Source organism: Pantherophis guttatus, chromosome 4, assembly GCF_059756535.1.
Source record: "Pantherophis guttatus breed Tessera chromosome 4, ASM5975653v1, whole genome shotgun sequence".
In the NCBI taxonomy this organism is placed as follows: Eukaryota; Metazoa; Chordata; class Lepidosauria; order Squamata; family Colubridae; genus Pantherophis; species Pantherophis guttatus.
In genome coordinates, this window is record NC_142066.1 from 87,989,810 (window position 1) to 88,010,866 (window position 21,057).

General features: G+C 39.2%; 1 protein-coding gene across 4 annotated transcripts in view; it reads right to left on the minus strand.

Annotated features, from left to right (window-relative positions):
* ITGA9 (integrin subunit alpha 9) overlaps positions 1–21,057 on the minus strand; it is a 588,487-nt gene that overhangs the window by 191,541 nt on the left and 375,889 nt on the right. For all 4 annotated transcript variants that reach the window (XM_034425607.3, XM_034423994.3, XM_034424808.3 and 1 more), the window contains exons 19-20: positions 10,216–10,308; positions 7,832–7,911 (exon numbers count right to left, since the gene is read on the minus strand). In XM_034425607.3, coding sequence (XP_034281498.1) covers positions 7,832–7,911; positions 10,216–10,308 — 173 coding nt within the window. The remainder of the gene's footprint in view (positions 1–7,831; positions 7,912–10,215; positions 10,309–21,057) is intronic.

Genomic DNA, 21,057 nt, shown 5'->3' on the forward strand with positions numbered 1-21,057 from the left:
TAATGGGATCTTTTATTTATAGGTGTTGCCATTCATTTTTTTGGTTTTGATAGTTTGTTTTACATTTCATCTACTTCAAACACCTAGCTCTCTGGAAAAGGCTCTAATGCTGGGAAGGATGGAAAGAAGAGACAAAGATAGAAGAGCATTAGCAAGGGGCAATGGGTTCATGGTTGGAAAACCTGATAGGTGAGGTTAGGGATAGAGCATCTGTCCAGAGCTTGCTTCAGAGTTTTTACTTGGAGTTGTGGGTTTTTCTGGAACGCTGACAGCATCATGGAGAAAATCTATCCAGTGACTTGTGGGTATATAACCAATCAATCATTTTATAAATTTATATCTGACTTAATATGGGGAGCTGTTTATCCTTTGTTCATTTTTAGTTGTACTCTTGATATTTTATTACAGAAATTGTAACTTAAGACTCTCTTGAGTGTGACAAAAAAAATCTAATACACACACCTACAGAAGTGTGAATGAGTAAGGCCAAGAATTTGACAGAAATTACTATTCATATAGTAAGAAACAAACATCATGATGTTCTGTTCAGTCTTAACTACTCATCCTTGGCATTTCGCTTTATGCAATATGAGAAGGTAAATATTTTACTTGTGCATTTCGACAGGCTTTTGTTAATTGCTGCCTGTAAATAAAAAGTGGGCTAATGCCCAAATATGAACAAATTCACCACACAGAGATTTATTTATAGAAATACTGAGGTAAATAACTCATCAGGTTGCCTAACCACAGTACCTGATTTGAAAAGATGTTCTATATAGCTGCCTAGCTTTTTATCATTAAAAATAGGGACATGTGGATTTTATACTAGATAAAAATAGAGGAAATGCAAAACTGTCTCCTTTTATGCAGCTACTTTCAATATAATAAAGAAACAAAACAAAAACAGTAGCCTTTTGTAGCGATTTAGGAATTGAAGAGCAAAAGTTCACCGAGCTGAGCAATGGCCATTCCTATGTGATTCTCATCATTTCCTGTGTCTACTTGCAGATAGGACTACTATTTTATGGCTTAAAATAATGAGATGTGTGCACTGTGCATTAGGGTTTTCAACACACTCCCTGCCAAATCATTATGCACCCATCTTGAGGCCTCTATAGTAAAATGGAGAGAGCTGGTTCAAACTTTCTCTTTAACAGACTTTACAATATCTCCCAGAGCACAAAAACAATTATCTTTGCCAAACTTAGAAGAAATCTGAAACTAGGATAAAGAAAGCCTAAAATGGGGTGGGTAGGAGAACTAGCTATTTGCATATCTGCAAAAAATCAGTATCAAATTAAATTTATCTGGTTTCTGAATAAGATTATCCAACAGTGGGACATGATCTTGAATTAGGTTGTCACACTTTTTTATGGTATGGAAGAAACAAAATACATAGCTATTTCCAAAGACACTATGTTAGGAATGCATTATTATTAGTATGGAAGAAAATTAAAGAACAACGTTTGAAAATACTGGTCTGGCTTTCCACAATGGAGGCACTGATCTACTGAAATGTTATTGATATAGAGAATGTTATCAGATATAAAGATTTTTTAAATGAAAAGGGGGAACTTAAAACTAAGCAGGAACTGAGTGAGCAAGGAATTGAGATAACATGGTGGTCATATGTGCAGATACAATCTAGATAAAAGAAGGAAGTAAAAATGTATGGTTTGTATAAATAACAGAATTAGATCAGATATTAACAGGAACAGATGAAAAATTAATAAAAAAATATATAGCTATGTGTTAAGATGGAAGAGGAACAAGTAAAAGAGACAATGATAGAATGGGCTAAAAATTTTGGCTATTCGAATGAGTTAGCTACATGGCAGAAATTATGGAATAGAAATTATAAATTAACAATGTCTACTGCATACAAAGAAAATTTTTATAAAATGTTTCATAGATGGCATTTCCACCCTCAAGGTTAGCAAAGATGTTTAAGGATAAATCTGCAAAAAGTTGGAAATGTCATCAGACACCTGGTTCATTACTATCATATGTGGTGGATATGTCAGAAAGCGAAAAAATATTGGAGAAAAATACTGTACATACATGGCTGGAAAAAATGATAAAACAACATATAGATTTGAAACCAGAGACATTTTTGTTGGGCATTTTACCAGACAAGTATAATAAAGGGAATGTATATTTAATTTTACATCAAATCATATTGACTGCAGTGAAAATAGCACAACAATGGAAAAGTGAAGAGATCCCAACAGATGATGATGTGATTAGAAAAATATTAGAATGTGCAGAAATGGATAAGCTAACACTTACAATTAAGGAAAAGAAAGAAACTGAATACTTTTTGACTTGTTTTTGATATATTTTATCAATGGTTAGCTGACAAAAACAGGAGCTAGAAACAGGGAAATATATGGAGGGTTAGTGATATAAGGAGGATATGTTAACTTGGTTAAATAAATATTATGATTATTATTAATAATATTAATATAATTGATATTAATGCGAGGAATATTGTTGTGAACACTTTTATTATTTCCTAAAATGATTTGTACCCAGCCAAAACACTGTTCAATTGAAATTGGAATTTTTGTATGTTATAAAATAAAATAAAAACTTAGTAAAAAAAAAAAGATTATCCAACAGTTATTTCATGGATGCAATAGTAAATAATGATTTTACAGGCATGATTGAAAAGTGTTTTTAAATTATACTCATGCATGAATGAGATAAATGTAATCTTGAAGATTATCTGGCTCCTGCCATAGGACATATTATAAAGAAGTCTAGTCATAACATCTCCAGCCAACTGTATCATCAGAGACAAATATAACTCTACTGTACATGATATGATATACAAACTGCATGACTTCTAAATTTGATTGCAGCTGAAGGGCATAAGAAATAATATATAACCTAAAAAACATGGACATTCTATTCAATGTAGGCTAGTTGGAAATTGAAAAATGTGTTCCTATCTTACATTTTAAGTCATGACAGAATGGAAAAGATTAAGACAATACACTGGTCATTTTTGAAGCTTCAGTGTCACAAACCCTCTGCACATACAAACCGTATGGTAGATCTTAATAAATCATGAATGAAAAGCATGCTCTGCTTTTCTTCACTGATCTGAACAGGAGATTAACTGATTCATTATCTCTATTTCAAAACTGTTTGCTTTTTCCTAATTTGGATGTTAGCAATTTGGCTGCAAGTAAAGCATATTTTCGGGCTCAAGTGAATTTATTATTACAATAAGTATAGCCAGTGGTGTAAAGTGAGGTACAGTATAACTAAGAAAATATTCAAATGGAGAGCCTCTAGATGCCATTATAATGAATACAACAACAGAGCCATTTTGAATATATAAAGTGGAGGACTTCAGAGAATAAGCCATTTTAAGATTAGCAATGTTAATCATCTAATATGCTGATTTACATTACACTATTCTCCATTTATATTTTTCCATATAAGGTAATTCAGGGTTTATCTAAAGTGGTCTGCTTTTCTGAATATTCCTACAATTCCCTGAGTCTCCGGAGAAGGGCGGCATATAAATCGAACCAATCAATCAATCAATCAATCAATCAATCAATAAATAAATAAATAAATCTATACACTAACCCATTATGAATGAAGGCAAATATATATGTCCTAGGACACATACTGGTGAGAGAGAAATTCCCTGAGGATGGGCTCCAGCACGAGACTGAAAGCTCTGAAGACTAAACCTCTGGTCCCAGTGACCAGCCCACATCAGATCCTGCAACTAACGTCATTCCTCATTCCTAGTATAATAATCATGCTAAGATATTTGCTGGGTTTTATTCCCAATGAAGAAAGGATTTCTAAAAGCACTTTATTATTGACTACAAACTTAATCATACTTGGAGAACACCCATAAAAATCAAATGATATGCACCAAGTAGAGCTAATTTTGGATTTAATATGATAATATATGCTCCCCAAAATAATCTATACTTAAGCCTTCTTTCAAACCTCCCATTAATAAATCTTTTGGTAGAGTCAGAGAGAAATTGAAAAAAAAATATAGCCTCTTTTATAAGCTTTAGTTGTTGTTCAGTCGCTTATTCATGTCCAACCATTTGCAACCCTATGGATCATAGCAGGCCAGGCACCCCCTGTCCGCCATTGTCTGCCAGAGTCTGCCCAAACTCCTACTTACTGCATCAATTTTATTTATTTTATTTTTATTTTATATCAAATTTATATACTGCCCTTCTCCCTGAGGACTCAGGGTGGTGTATAGCCAAATAAAAACATAGACTACAAACATTAAAATACTATTAAAAAGATATATATAAATTTGGCCCCGTAATTAAAAAACAATGACAAACCAATTAAAAACATTTAAAAGTGTTAAGCCAGCCCGGCTTGCTGAAAAAAGGAAGTTTTAAGGGCACGGCGGAAGGCACTGAGATCTTGGATTCTCCTTATCTCTGGGGGCAGTTGGTTTCAGAGGGTAGGTGCCCCACAGAGAAGGCCCTCCCCCTGGGGGTCACCAGCCTACATTGTTTGGCTGATGGCACCCCGAGGAGGCCCTCTCTGTGGGAGCGCAAGGTCGATGGGAGGCTGTCGGTAGCAGCAGGCGGTCTCGAAGATATCTAGGTCCTCTGCCATGGAGCACTTTAAAGTTGATAACCAACACCTTGAAGCGCACCCGGAAGACCACTGGGAGCCATGCAGCTCATGCAGGAGAGGTGTTATATGGGAGTGCCTTGCAGCTCCCGTAAATACCCGCGCGGCCGCATTCTGGACCAGTTGGAGCCTCCGGGTGCCCCTCAAGGGGAGCCCCATGTAGAGAGCATTGCAGTAGTCCAGGCGAGAGGTGACGAGGGCATGAGTGACTGTGCACAGGGAATCCCGATCAAGAAAGGGCCGCAACTGGCGTATCAGGCGAACCTGACAAAAAGTCCCCCTGGCCACAGCCGTCAGATATTCCTCCAAGGACAGCTGCATATCCAGAAGGACTCCCAGATTGCGAGCCCTCTCCAAGGGGGCCAAAGACTCGCCCCCAATAGTCAGAGATGGAGTCATCTGACTATATCGGGATGCCGGGAACCACAGCCACTCAGTTTTGGAAGGGTTGAGTTTGAGCCGGTTTCTCCCCATCCAGATCCGCAGAGCCTCCAGGCACCGGGACATTACTTCAAGGGCATCGTTGGGGTGGTCAGGGGTGGAGATGTACAGCTGGGTGTCATCAGTGTACTGGTGGTACTTCACCCCAAAGCCACGGATGATCTCACCCAGCGGCTTCACATAAATGTTGAACAGAAGGGGCAAGAGAACCGACCCCTAAGGCACTCCACATATGAGAGGCCTCGAGGTCGACCTCTGCCCCCCTGCCAACACAAACTGCGACCGGTCGGAGAGAAAGGAGGAAAACCACCGTAGCACGGTGCCTCCCATCCCCAACTCTTCCAACCAGTGCAGCATGATACCATGGTCGATGGTATCAAAAGCTGCTGAGAGGTCTAACAGGGCCAGAACAGAGGAGCAACCTCTTTCCCGAGCCCTCCAGAGATCATCCACCAACGTGACCAATGCCGTTTCCGTGCTGTGCCCGGGCCTGAAACCCTACTGGAACGGATCTAGATAAGACGTTTTCTCCAGGTACTGCAGAAACTGTTGTGCGACCACACTCTCAACAACTTTCGCCACAAAGCGAAGATTGGAGACAGGACGATAGTTGGCTAATACTGCCGGATCCAGGGAAGGCTTCTTGAGGAGAGGCCTCACCACCGCCTCTTTCAAGGCCGTGGGGAAGTAACCCTCGCTCAACGAAGCATTGAAATTCCCTGGAGCCAGCCTCGTGTAACCTCCCAGGAAGCCAGTACTAACCAGGAGGGACATGGGTCCAGTAAACATGTGGCCGCACTAAGTCTCCCCAGAATCCTGTCCACATCATTAGGGGTCACAGAGTCAAACTCTTCCCAGATAACATTCTCAAGACTATTCCTCGTCACCCTGCCCGAATCTACCCAGTCAGAGTCCAACTCCTCCTGGATCTGAGTCAATATCTTGTCATACAGATATTATCCGAAATCCTCAGCCCTAGTATCATAGTATCATTGATACTATTGATAGTATCAATGGTACTATCTAACCATCTTATTCTCTGCCATCTCTTCTTCTTTTGCCTTCAATCTTTCCCAACATCAGGTCTTTTCCAATGAGTCCTTTCTTCTCATTTGGTGGCCAAAGTACTTGAGCTTCACCTTCAGTATCTATCCTTCCAAAAATAGTCAGGATTTATTTTGTTTAGGATTGACTGATTTGTTCTCCTTACAGTCCAAGGTACTCTTAAGAGTCTTCTCCAACACCACAGTTTGAAAGCATCAATTCTTTGGTGCTCAATCTTCCTTATGGTCCAACTCTCACAGTCATAAATTACTACTGGAAAAACATAGCTTTCACTATAGGCCTTTGTCAGCAAGGTAAGATCTCTGCTTTTTAATGTGCTGTCTAGATTTGCTACAGCTTTCCTGCCAAGAAACATGCATCTTTTAATACTATATTCTCTTTGAGTTATATTTCATTGACATAAGTATACTGAGGCAAAGCACTGTACCCGTGATGGCACGCGGAGCCATATTAGTGGGCACGCCAGCTCAGCTCTGGGGCGCATGCGCGCGCTGGCCAACTGATTTTCGGGCCTTCTGGGCCCACCAGAAGTAGGGAAACAGGCTGTTTCCTGCCTCTGGAGGGCCTGGGGGCGGGGTGGGGAAGGCCCGTTTTTCTTTCTTACCTGGCTCCAGATCCTCTCTGTGTATCCGGGAACGGCGAAAACAGCCTTTCCCACTCCCTTGGAGGCCCTACAGAGGCTCAAAGGGCCCATTTCCCCACTCCCGGTGGGACAGGAAGTGATGTTTTTTCCTGTCCCCAGCCTCCAGAGACTTCTAGAGAGGCTCCTACAGACTCCTAGAGAGGCTCCTAGAGACTCCTAGAGACGTTCTGGAGGCTGGGGACAGCAAAAAATGTCACTTCCTGTCCCACCGGGAGTTGGGAAATGGGCCTTTTCAGCCTCCGTAGGGCCTCCAAGGGAGTGGGAAAGGCTGTTTTCGCCGTTCCCAGATACACAGAGAGGATCTGGAACCAGGTAAGAAAGAAAAACGGGCCTACCAGGCCATCATGTGCCAGGAGCGGGGGGAGGGGGTTGTGCACGCGTGACCCTCCCCCGCCCCCCCTCTTCTGGCATGCGATGGCAAAAAGGTTAGCCATCACTGCACTATACTATATACCTGACTATAATCTATCTTTAGTTGCTTAGGATCAATAAAGAGCAATAGCTTATTACTGAAGGAAGTTTCTTATATCAGGGAATCTTGGACAACATGTTCCTAAAAGTTCTTATGTCCATTAGTATGGGGATATTAACATTAAATTAGACAAGATGCTATTTTAATTTCACATAATGTCCTCAAAATGGCTTTATACTGCAGTGTTGTCCAGATGAGTTTGGGCTGTCAAAATTACCAGCCAGCATTTTCTGCCTGTCTATACAAGCTGAGAAATCTGGGAACTTTAGGCTTAGTTTTTCTGGGAAGGTTTTAGGCTTGTGACTACTACACTGGAATAGTATGGCAAATCTAACTGATAGGTACATCATCTAGTGTTGTGTTGCTTGGAGTACTAAACTGGCATTTATTTTTAATGTGAACCTACTGCAGATGACACTGAGAGACTCTTCCCTAATTGCCATGTATTGATTTCACTTCTGAGGCTATGCATTTGTTATCCAATCCCAGGAATGTAAACAAGTCATGTGTTAGGTCACAGACATGTCCCAATGTGCCACAACAATGGAAACTGAATGCAAAATCTGTATTACCTCTGAGCAGATACAAGGAATGAAAGAATTTCTTCTTCCCCAGACAAATGGCTTGTGTCAAAAATAACACTGAATTCATACTAAGGGAAACAGAAAGCAACATTTAGCACATTGTGGATATTCGAATAATCATGATTTCTATTTGAATATCTTCCTTTCATTGCATCATTGCATTTTTTTCCAAAAATATATATTCAACACTATTTAATCATATTCCAGATTTGAAATCTCTATATATTTTCAAAAATGAGAAATCATATGTTGATATCTTTCTGTGTACATGCCCAACTGTCCCACTCTGACTAGGCATAATAAACACAAGGAAAAGACTTCTGTGGCTGACTCACAGCTGTATTATAAATTTATGTATGTAAATAGTGGTGAGCAAAGGATTCGCCAGTTGAATTCAATCATTGCACACAAATAGTATAAAATAGATACTAATCATTCAAAAGTGGAATAGGAGCATTAGATTTTACCTTTCCTGCTGGCTTCTCCCACAGAAAGCTGATTGGTGTTGCTGTCATTTAGCTGACATACCAAATCAAGACTATTTTTGTAAGCCTGTCAAGGCCATTAGGCGTTAACTGTGAGGTTCATCTTTGAAATGTTTTGGTAAAACAACTAATGTAATCTGAATTTTACAATCATATAATAAAATCTGAATATACTCATTAATATTTTAGTAGTATACTGAAAATATTTATCATTGACATCTCACAGTGAGGCAACACCCAAAACTAAAGAGATCAACTATCCACAGTAAGGGCTATCTAGTAACGGCTTGAACAGACCTTTGTCTTTTCCTTACTGAAAAGCATGGAATATATCTTCAGCTGGAATATATATATATATTTAATCTGCATTTCTGTTGTATTTGAAATATACTTTTGAACAATTTGCGCACAAATATATAGGGGGCAGAGTACCCATATCTCGGCCCCTTATAGACCTGTTAGCCATGGTACTGGTGGAAGGAAGGCATGGTTGTTTGGTTTATAACTTTTCTGAAACCCAAATCTTGTTCTAGTAGGAGAAATTATGCTTAGGAAAAGCTACCAATCATGAATATAATATTCAACTTATATATTTTTTACTGCAATAAAACCTGTTGTAGTATTAATTTCATTTTCCTTCCTAAACTAAAGACACATGGATAGGAAGTGACCAAAAACAAAAACAAAAATGAAAATCTAGCCATGCTTATCACAAATGATTTGACTCAACTGGAGACATACAGAATTAGGTCCAGTTATTGGAACTATTTAAAGATAGTTAATTTTTAATTTCAGCACTATTGTCTTTTCTCTCCCCAAAATGAAAAAAGGTGCTCAAGGACTTATCTAATTAATTTTCCTGCCTTTTGGTATTTTGCATATTGACAATGGAGTATGGGTGCTATTTGTTACTATACCTCAAGGAGCAAAGTCTATAAAACTGATCCAGCACAGAATTTTCAGAACATTCAGAAACACTGTCAAAATATAATAGCATAATCTCCAGAGTTTATTTAACAAATGCAACAAATAAAACTTGAAAAAAAAACATTTTATTTTTATTGGCTCTGTGCTCTATTCATCTGACCTTTAAATCCTTTGACTAGCAAGCAAAAGTACAAAACATGGCTGAGCAACTAGGGACACCAATGGTAGACAGCCATCTTTGAAGGCTTTGCCAAGGATAGTTTTACAGAATAATTTTCTGGCAGCTAAAAAAGATTCCCATATGAATTCCTAGTCAATTTCCTTTAGGATTCCGTGGTTATGAATAGTTGTCACTGTCCTCTTCCTAAATTTTACCTGGTGAGAAAAAATTAGCAGCTCCTTCTAAGAAAAAACAAAGAGTTAATCCAGTGCTGAAAAATGAGACTTGCGACGGTCCTTGAAGTTTCAGCAGTCAAAGTGTCCTTGCAGTCATGTGATCATGATTTCAGTGCTTGGCAACTGGTACACATTTAGTATGGTTGCAGCACCCCATGGTCATGCAATTGCCATTTGAGGCCTTCTCAGCCAGCTTCCAACAAGCAAAATAAATGAAGAAGCCAGCAGGAAGTTGTAAGCCATAGACAAGTGATGGCACATTTAACCACCCATTGTGGTTCATTTAACCACTGTAACCAGAATTGATATCACAGACTGGCATAGTCATATGAATTTTCACTCAATGACTGTGTTGTTCAGTTGTCTGTCCCAAGTGCAGTCGGTAAGTGAGGACTATCTGTCATCTATGGTCCACAGATTTCTAGCATTGATGATGTTACCTGGTTTGGATAATGAAACACCTGCAAGAAAACAAGCAAGCTCAAAGAGCACTAAGCTCTCCACCCCAGACATTTCTTTGCTATGCAGGGAAACTCACAGTTGTAGGAAACCATCAAGCAATACCTTTGATTTAGATTTCATGAAGGGAAAGCCCACACTGCACTTAAGGAATTCTGAGTCCGGTTCCAACAATTCACAAGCAATACCCATCTCATTCTGAAAGAAACAGAAGGAAAAGCTTTTTAAAAACATTTTAGTGAATGAGTATATAGCAAAAAAAAAAAAAAAATTGGTGAGATCAAGATTAATTCAGCAGCACAGAGGCTGCATATCTACTCACTTATCTAAGAGGAAACTACTACAGTGAGATTAACTCTGGATAAATAAGATTTATTATGAATCTTCCTAATGAAATTAGTGGAATATGTGTTATGACTAATTATCTCTTTTAATTTTAGAGTAAGCCAACAAATAGATAAATAAATACCAAAAACAAAAGTTACAAAGAATAGTAAACCAGAGAAAGAAAGAAAGAAAGAAAGAAAGAAAGAAAGAAAGAAAGAAAGAAAGAAAGAAAGAAAGAAAGAAAGAAAGAAAGAGAAATCAAGCACTGTACTAGTGCCATGAAACATACCCAGTATGTGAAATGGTCATAAGAAAAAAAAAATATTCAGCATCATTCTGTCACTTTTGTCTACAATAAAAAAATCCCATACATAATTGGTTCTTTGAATTGTATTTCTAAAACCATGGATAGTTTCAACATCATAATTTGAGATTCATATTTTGTTCATTTTGGGAATCTTTCTTATTTTTAGGCTCCACCACCTTCTTGGACTGTAGAATGTTTTAAAGAGGTAATCCTACAATTTAAAACCCTTGTTCTGCTTGCTGAATTTGAGGCTAAAAACATTTTAAGTTCTTTCAGAATATAATTACATCTTCACCTTGTTTAATAACATTTTAAAACACCAGGATACTTAAATGCATTCTATTCTTCTTTCTTGTAAAATTCATTTCTTGAATTTCTCACTTATTAAAACAAATAAATTGCTCAAATGATCTAATTAGATATGGCTTGCTGATCTATTATATATTGGTTACCTGACTTGTCTTTCTTACTATTATATTACATATGTGCACAGATCAAAGGGAAAATGTCAATCACACAGTTCTTTACACATTCACAGAAACATTATGTGATGTCATCTGTCAGGTGTGCTTCCTTCAAAGTCCAGGAAAGAATGACCCAAACTCCATTGTTTATAGAGAAAGGTACTTTTACTAGAAGATGAAGTGAACACAACCAAAGGAAAGCAGAATCTAAGGCAATACGTGCAAAAATTGCATATAGAAAGCATCCCCTCCCACTGTCCACCATAAATCATCCAATCCAAAGGTCTCCCAGGTGTCAGGTGGAAGCACACGTCTGGCAGCATCATCAATCAGGAATGCCACGACCATTGGCCCGATGGCAGCTTCAAACATACAGTCCAGTGGCTTAACTATCGGTTTCGTTTTCCTCCAGCACGCTTGCCCCCCCCTCATGCTACCTAGCTCTCCCCCTCCCGTTCCTATGACAGCCAAAGCAGAAAAGGCGGAGGCTGACATTCGGCCCCTCTGCAGAAGAGATGTTAGTCCTAAATAGGGAAAGAGAAAACAACACAACACAGAAATTAGGGTTTATCAGGATATTTGGTGTGAAACAACTGAACTTTCTTTGGCATCCGGACATCACTTTTATTCACCCATTCAGCTTGAGATAATGGGAAATGCTTCCAAGCCACCAAATACTGCACTTTACACCGTGATGCTTCCTAGAGTCCAAGATTTCCTTAACTTCAAAATGTTGTTCCCTTTCTATCAGTATGGGGACTGGAGGAGAGTCCTGGTTCGGACGCAAAGGAGACAAATGTTCTGGTTTCAGTAAGCTAACATGAAACACAGAATGGATTTGTCTCAAATTTTTTGGCAATTCCAACTCAACTGTGACTGGGTTGATGAGTCTAGTGACTGGGAAAGGCCCCACATACTTTGGTCTGAGCTTTTTTGATTTCTAGGAGGTCTGTAAATATTTGGTGAAAAGATAAACCATATCACCCACTTTGTAAACGTGTGCCAGGCACCTCTTTTTCTCAGCTTGGGCTTTATGTGCTCGGTGTGCGTCATCTAAAGCTTTTCGAGTTACTGCCTAAGTACCCCGTAGTTGTTCAATCCACTAAATTAAAGAGGGGTTCTGTGGGTTATCCTGTGGTAGCTCTGGGATTGGCACAAACTCTTGGCCAGAGGCCACCTTAAATGGACTGAAACCGGTGCTGCTATGTATGGAGTTATTATATGTCACCTCCGCAAATGGCAATAAGTCCACCCAGTTATCTTGCTGGTAATTTATGTAACATCTTAGGTACTGTTCTAACATGGCATTGGTTCTCTCACAAGCCCCATTTGTCTGGGAGGTGGGGGTGGGCGGAGCTTAACCCTGGGCAGAGCCTATTAACCCTAAAAACTCCTTCCAAAAGTTGGAGGTAAATTGCACACCCCTGTCCGAGATTATACGTTTTGGAGCCCCATGTAATCGATAAACATGTTGAATAAACAATTTTGCAAGGGTTTTAGCTGAAGGGATTTTAGAACAAGGGATGAAATGCACTTGTTTGGAAAACAAATCCGTTACTGCCCAAATGACTGTGCACCCCCCACTCTCCGGCAGGTCTACAATAAAATCCATGGATATCTCTTTCCAAGGAGCATTTGGCCTTGCCACACTCTGAAGTAAACCAGGTGGCTTCCCCGGAGGTCTCTTAACTGAGGCACACACCAGACAGCTAGCTACATATGCCTCTATGTCCTTTTTGAGTGCAGGCCACCAGAATTGTCTTTTAACGAGATATAGAGTTTTAACAAATCCAAAGTGTCCCGCCATCTTGGCATCATGAGCGTGCTGCAACACCGCTACTCTTAAACTGGCCGGAACATACAATTTGGCCCCAATCCAAGCTAGTCCATCATGGAGTGTACATTCATTCGAGTGGGTTCGAAACCACTCATCAGTCTTTAGAGCTTCTTGTAGTTTCTGAAGCAAAACACCCGAGAGGGCTGGATCGGCCCTCGTCTGTGCTCTGGTAGTTACTGGTGCTGCTAGTGGTGTCATAGGTATGATAGGCTGAACCACTTCCTCCTTGGTACTGTTGTATTGAGGCAATCTGGAAAGTGCATCCACCATGAAGTTCTTTCCACCAGGAAGGTAGCGTAAAGTGAAATTAAAACAGTTGAAGTGTTGAGCCCAGCGAGCTTGCTTTGGTGACAGCTTTTTAACAGGTTATTTACAGAACCGCCTACTACCACAAGCAGCCTCCCACCAGCCGGTATGCTCTCATAGAGAGGGGCTCCTCTGGGTGCCATCAGCTAAACAATGTCGACTAGTGGCCCCCAGGGGGAGGGCCTTCTCTGTGGGGGCACTCACTATCTGGAACGAGCTCCTCCCAGAAATACGGAGGATCCTGGATCTGCACACTCTCCGCCATGCTCTTAAGACTCTTCTATTCCAGCAAGCCAGCCTGGCCTAATTTTCTCCCCTGTTTTAAAATTCTTTTAAATCGAAATTTTAATCTGTTTTCAATTATTGGGATTTTTAATTGTCTCGGGCTAAATTATTTAATCTGGTTTTAATTATGTTTTTAACTTTTGTATCTATGTATTTTATTTTGTGCCTGTTCACCGTCCTGAGTCCTTCGGGAATAGGGCAGTATATAAATCTAATAAAACAAAAACAAACAGCTTACGCGATGTTTTCAAAGCCTCCAAGTTTTTAAGTTTTTATGGTCAGTCCAAACTTCAAAAGGATGCTTAGCTCCTTCAATAAATTGTCTCCATGTTAACAATGCCCATCACACTGCAAAAGCTTCCTTCTCCCATATGGCCCATCTCCTTTTGGTCTCTGACAATTTGCGGGACGTATAGGCACAGGATTGTAATTTCCCTTATGCATTCTTCTGCAGAAGTACTGCTCCTACTGCCACGTCGCTTGCGTCAGCCTATACTACAAAAGGCTCTTCCATGTCCGGATGTTTGAGGACTGTTCAGCAGCAAACAACCGTTTCAACTTTTCGAATGCCGCCTGACAGTCCATAGTCCATTCAAGGGCTCGTGAGGGCTTCACCTTTTGTTTTCAGAAGATTTGTTATTGGCAGCGCGATTTTGGTGAATGAGGGGATAAACTGTCTATAGAAGTTAGCAAATCCGAGGAAACTTTGTAGTTGTTTGCAGGTGCGTGGCGTGGCCCATTCCAATACTGCCCGAACTTTTCCAGGGTCCATCTCTATTCCCTCATGTGATATGCGACATCCAAGATAGTCAATTTTGCTTTGGTGGAACTCGCATTTAGAGAGCTTGGCATATAGTTCAGCAGCCCTGAGTTTTTTCAGGACAGTTCACACCAATTTCACATGGTCGTCCATGCTCTCAGAGTAGATAAGAATGTCATTGGGGACTTCCGGTGGCAACCCGTCATCGATAGCAGCTCCTTTCGGGGCGCTAGCTCTGCAATCTCGTCAAAGCCGCTAGAACAGCGAAAAACAGCTGTTTAGCGGCTTGAAAGATTTCCCCTCGGGAAAAGAGGGGAAAGAGAGCAGCCAGGCTTGGGTTGAGCTCCCCAAGAGTCCCAGGAATAATTCCTGGGGCACGAAGGGTGAGAGCTCCCTAGAAGCCTGACACAAGCTCCAGACCCGGGACACTTCTGCATTTAGCAGAACAAGGCGCCGTAACCATCCCTGCAACATTTTAACACTATTTTGGATACAAAAGCAGGCAGAGCAAAGACAGGAGGAACTCCAATTGCAATTATTAAACTTTAACTCCTGTGTATTGAATACTTCCTTCTTGATTGCTGTGGGAAGAAAGTGAAAGGAAATGGCGCCGAGCCTTAATTGGGTGTGGTAATGAAAGTTAACTTCAAAGTACTCATCTGTGCTAACAGTCTTGCTGCTAATAAAAGGAACTTGTCTCAAAAGAAAGAAGAATTAAATTGGATTGTAGAGAAATTTAAATTTACTGAGGACTGAAACTAATTGGAAATTGAATTAATTTCTGGGACTGGTTGTTGTAAAAGTTTTAATCTGGAACTGAAAATTGGAAAATGGCTTCTAAGCAAATAAAGATTGCTGGGGCTAAAATTACTGTGAGTTCCCCTATTCCACCACCCAAACCGCAATCTTTGACAGCTCCAGCAGAACCACAAGTTATAACCCTGGAAGCCTTGCAGCAAGCCTTAAAGCTGCAAGCCTTCTCTTTAGAAGAAAAAAATACTTCTGTTCTTGATGAAAAAATAAAAGTGGTGACTGATAAAATGGATGAAGTCCTCCCAAAATGTTGAGAGCAAGGAAGGACTATGCTTTTGTGGTGGATGAACTCAGAAAACGTCAGATACAGTATAGATGGGAGATTCCAACTGGATTGGTGGTGGATTATTCAGGACAGAGATTCCCTCTTAATACATTATGGAAAGCAAGCGATCTTTACTTTAATGTATTGAAGGCTGGAGGTTCTTTTTCTCCAGAAACCAGAAGAAGAAAGGAAATAGAGGAAACAAGAATGGGAATGAAAGAAATCACCCAGGCTCAGGCAGAGGCTCAAGGAGGGGCTTTGATTGTTGAAGAAGATTTACTACAATTTACGAGCTCTGCCCAAGATATGGAGTTATTTGGCAAAGTAGAGGAGCCGAGGGATCAAAGGCAGACTCGAGCAGCAAAGAAACGCCAAGAGGAATTAAAGGTGCAGCAAGCTCAGATCAAAGCACAAGAAACCACAAAATCAGAAGTAGTGGGAGGGGCTAGGCCAAAGATCAAAGTGAAAGATGACCTTCAGCTAATGCTTGAGAAGCTTCAAAGTGCCAAAAATGGCAAGTAAATTTCTAATTTGGAATGTCAATGGATTAAATTCACCGCAAAAGAGGAGGAAAATACTTCATTATCTGAAGCAGTATAAAAATGACATTATATGCCTACAAGAGACACATATTAGAATGCAAGATCAAAAATATTTAACAAATGCAAGATTGGAGACACATTTTATAGCATCTGCACTGGAGAAGAAAAATGGTATAGTTATATATATATATATAAAAGGCTTAATAGCTAAATTAATTGAAGCAGATCCACAAGGAAGATATATTGCAATTGAAATTTTAATAGAAGGGAAAAAACATTATTGATTGGACTATATGCACCAAATCAGCAACAAGAAAATTTTTATAAGACTTTACATGCTAAATTAATACACTGGAATTATAAAACACATATAATGATGGGAGACTGGAATGGAGTTTTGGATATTAAAAAGGATAAAAAAGGATCTCTACAAAATATTCAAACACGTGCTAGATTGCCTAAATCTTTTTTTGATATGATGGAGGATATGGAGCTGAGAGATATTTGGCGTGAGAGGAATGGAGAAGAGAAAGATTTTACTTTCTTCTCTGACAGACATCAGTCATTTTCCAGGATTGATTTTATATTAATTTCTAATGAATTATTATCTAGGGTGAAGAAAACGAAGATATGTCCAAGAACATTAACAGATCATAGTCCGGTTTGGATGGAATTAGAATATGAAAAGGCACCCAGGAAGTCCTGGAGGCTGAATGAAAATTTGTTTAGATATGAGGAAAATGTGAAAGAATGTAAACAATTTATGAAAGAATTTTTTATTATGAATTTGCATAAAGGTACACCTATGGAGATGGTTTGGGATGCAAGTAAAGCATATATGAGAGGTATTTTAATTTATTTGAATAATAAATATAGACGTAAACAGGAAAGGAAACGGAAGGAGTTAGAAGAAGAAGTAAAAAATAAAGAGCAAGTATTAATTTTAAACCCAACCGATAAGAAAACAAAAGAAGCAATCAATTTATTGTGAGGGCAATTTAATATGTTGATAGCAGATCAGGTAGCAACTAATTTGCAATATGCCAAACGTAATTCCTTTTGTAATGTGAATAAACCAGGCAGATGGTTGGCATATTTGCTTAGGAAAAAACAAAAGCTACGTACTATAGAGAAAATGGAATATAAGGGTAAAGAGGTGTACCAGCAAAATATGATTAAAAAAGCATTTTCAGAATTCTATACCAAGCTGTGTACTAGTGATAAGATTCAAGGTATAGATATAGATAAATATTTGCAGAGGGGGAATATCTCCATAATCTCAGAAGAACAAAGGGAAGGTTTGAATCAATTGATAACTGTGGAGGAAATTATTTTAGCAATTAAACAACTGAAGATGGGAAAAGCCCCCAGGACAGATGGGTTGACAGCAGTTTATTATAAAAATTTGCAGGCAGAAATGGTGGAACCACTTAAAGAATTATTTAATAAAATACAAACTGGAGGACAAGTGCCTCCTTCCTGGAGAACAGCATTTATTTCCCTGATTCCAAAGGAAGACCAAGATCATACCCAGCCAAAACACTATAAGCCTATATCATTGTTAAATACAGATTACAAGATCTTTACTAAAATATTGGCAAATAGGTTGATGGCAGTTATGCAACGAATGATTCACAATGACCAAACTGGTTTCATCAATAGGTGATATATGAAGAGTAATATAAGACAAATAGTTAATATATTGGAGTACTTGGGAAAAAACAACCAGGTCCCTGCGGTGCTTATATTTTTAGATGCGGAAAAAGCGTTTGATCGATTGAACTGGAATTTTTTATTGAAAATAATTGAAAAGATGCAATTTGGAGAGTACTTTATACAATCTATTAAGGCAATATCTCAGCAACAAACAGCACAAGTAATAATTAATGGTAGTTTAACGGAAAATTTTAATATAGAAAAGGAAACAAGACAAGGATGTCCTTTATCTCCATTATTGTTTATTTTGACTTTGGAATTTTTGTTGAATAAAATACGTGGTTCAGATAAAATAAGGGGAATTAAAATTAGGAATGAGGATTACAGGGTACGAGCATTCGCAGATGACCTGGTTGTGACCTTGACCCAACCAATAAATTCGGTTATAGGTTTAATGGATATAATTAACCAATATGGACAAGTCTCTGGATTTAAAATTAATGCAGGGAAAATGAAGATAATAATTAAAAATATGGTTACAAGTCAAAAAGAAGAAATTGAAAGAATAACAGGATTTGAATCAGTTAAGAAGGTTAAATATTTAGGGATTTATAATATATTTATTAACATCAAATGCGAAATTATATAAGTGTAATTATGAAGTACTGTGGCAAAAAATCCAGAAAGAGATGGAAAGTTGGGAAAAATTGCAACTATCATTGCTGGGAAGGATAGCTGCAGTAAAGATGAATATTTTGCCAAAATTTTTTTTTTTTTCCAAATGATACCAATACTGAAAAAAAAAATGGAAATTTGAACGAATGGCAGAAGGGTATTACCAATTTTGTGTGGGCAGGAAAGAGACCAAGGATAAAACGAAAAATAATGCAAGATATACATGAAAGAGGAGGTCTCAAAATGCCTAATTTAAGATTGTATTATGAGGCAGCTGTGCTCTCAGCAATTAGTGATTGGATTAATTTAACAGAAGAGAGAATATTGAATATTGAAGGGTATGATTTGTTATATGGATGGCATGCATATTTACTATATGATAAAAAGGTGGATAAGAATTTTAAAAGTCATATATTAAGAAATGCATTATTACGTGTATGGAAAAAGTATCAATATAAATTAAATAACAAATTACCTATTTGGACAATACCTAGACCTAGAAAATATAAGTGTGGAGCAGAAACAAGATGTGACTACTTATAAAGAGCTTCTTATTTTGGAAAGAGGTATATTGCAATTAAAATCTTTAGAGGTATTAAAGGAAGAAAGGAAAATTCAAACCTGGTTTCAGTATGGGCAATTGTATACTAGGTGGAAAGAAGATCAGAAAATTGGTATTTTGCAAAATGAAGAAAATTTAATAAAACAAATCAGAGATCAAAGTCCAATGCATATTAAAAGGTTGTATAATGCACTGATAGAAATAGATTCAGAAACTGAGTTAGTGAAGGATTGTATGATAAAATGGGCACAAAACTTTGGGGAATCAATATCTATGGATGTATGGGAGAAAATATGGGTTAGAAATGTGAAGTTTACTCAAGCCCAAAATCTAAGAGAAAATTTTTACAAAATGTTTTATAGATGGCACTTAGATCTCCAAAAGCTAGCCTGTATGTACCCGAATTTACAACCTACATGTTGGAGATGTAAATGGGATGATGCAACGTATTTTCATGTATGGTGGACATGTAAGAAAATTAAGACATTTTGGATTAAGATATGGTGGATTATACAAAATATTCTTAAAAGGAAGATAAAATTTACTCCACAGCTGTTTTTATTGGGTATAATTGAAGGATGTACAGTTATAGAGACTAATATGATTTTGAATTTAATAACAGCAGCCAGACTTTTGGTGGCGCAATATTGGAAGAAGGAAGAAATACCTACTATTGAAGAATGGACATTAAAAGTAGCTAATTTGGCGGAGATGGCTAAAATTTCTGCATATTTGAAGGACCGTTCAAATGAAAGATATGTACTGGAATGGAGAAGATGGATTGACTATATACAAAACAAATATGAGACTAAAAAATTGCAAATAGCTTATCCTTGTAGTCCAAAAGGGAGCACTCGAAACTGGAAATATCCCAGTGGGCAGTTAAACGCAGTTTTCCATTCATCCCCCTCCTTAATTCTCACTCTGTAGTATGCCTCTCGTAAGTCCAGTTTGGTGAAAATTTTCCCCTTTCCTAAATGTGCTAGGATGTCCTTCATGAGCGGCAGGGGGTAAATGTTTTCCACGCAAATAGCATTGATATTCCTATAATCAACTACCAAATGAAAGGAGCCATCTTTTTTTTCTCGGAACATTACAGGCGCCGCCACCCTTGGTCTGGCTGGTTGGATAAAACCCCATTCTAGGTTTTTATCAATGAAGTTTCGCAATTCCCCTAGTTCTCGAGGGGTCATGGGGTAGATCTTTGGCTTAGGGAGCTTCACCCGGGGAGTATTTCAATGGTACAGTCCATAGCTCTATGGGGAGGGGGGGTAGCACATCCGAGGTCTTTTCACTAAAAACTTCTCAGAGATCCCAATACTCCTTTGGAATCTTTTCCTCCCCTTCAATGTGGCCTATTGTCACTTCTGCCCTTTCGTGTTCTACTCCGTCCTCCAGGGGGTTTTCTTCCCTCTCTAGTCTCTGTTTTCCGGTGTGAATGCGCAAAAACCCCGTTTTCCAGTTAACCCGGGGGTTCCATCTACGGAGCCAGGGCAGTCCAAGTATGAGGGGTCGTTCCATGCCAGGGGCCACAATAAACCTGAGGGTCTCTATGTGATCCCCCAATTGCATTTCAATGGGTTCGGTCACAAAGCTGGCTGGGCCCCCTCCTGCAATCGATCCGTCCAACTGACAGAATGCAATGGGCCTTTTTAACGTTTTTAGCCTCAGGCCCATTTTCTCCACCACTTTCGGACTGATTATGCACCTGGTGCACCCAGAGTCTAATAGGGCTAACATCTGTGCATGTGCCCCTGAGGACAGCACCCTTATTTCTATGGGGATGAGCATGGGGCCCTCAGTGTGACTCACCAGATCATCGGAGTCGGAGTCCATCCCGCTGTCATACACCACCGTCGGAGTTCCCAACTCACCCTGGTTTTGGGGAGCGAACTCAATGACTTCTCCTTTCAGGGCGGTTTCGCGAGCTTTTGCGGATGCTTTATCAGCCTTCTTTTGTCCCGAGCCGGTAGATTTTGGCACTGCCTTGGAGAAACATTCGGCGGCCTGATGGCTTTCCTTTCCACATTTGAAACACGTGAAGGGCTTCGATTTTGGTTTGAATTTTGCTCTCCCCGCGCCCGTCTTTGGCGCTGCTTTGCGGTAGAAGGGGGATGACGGGTCCCCTGCACGGCCCCCTCGGAGTCG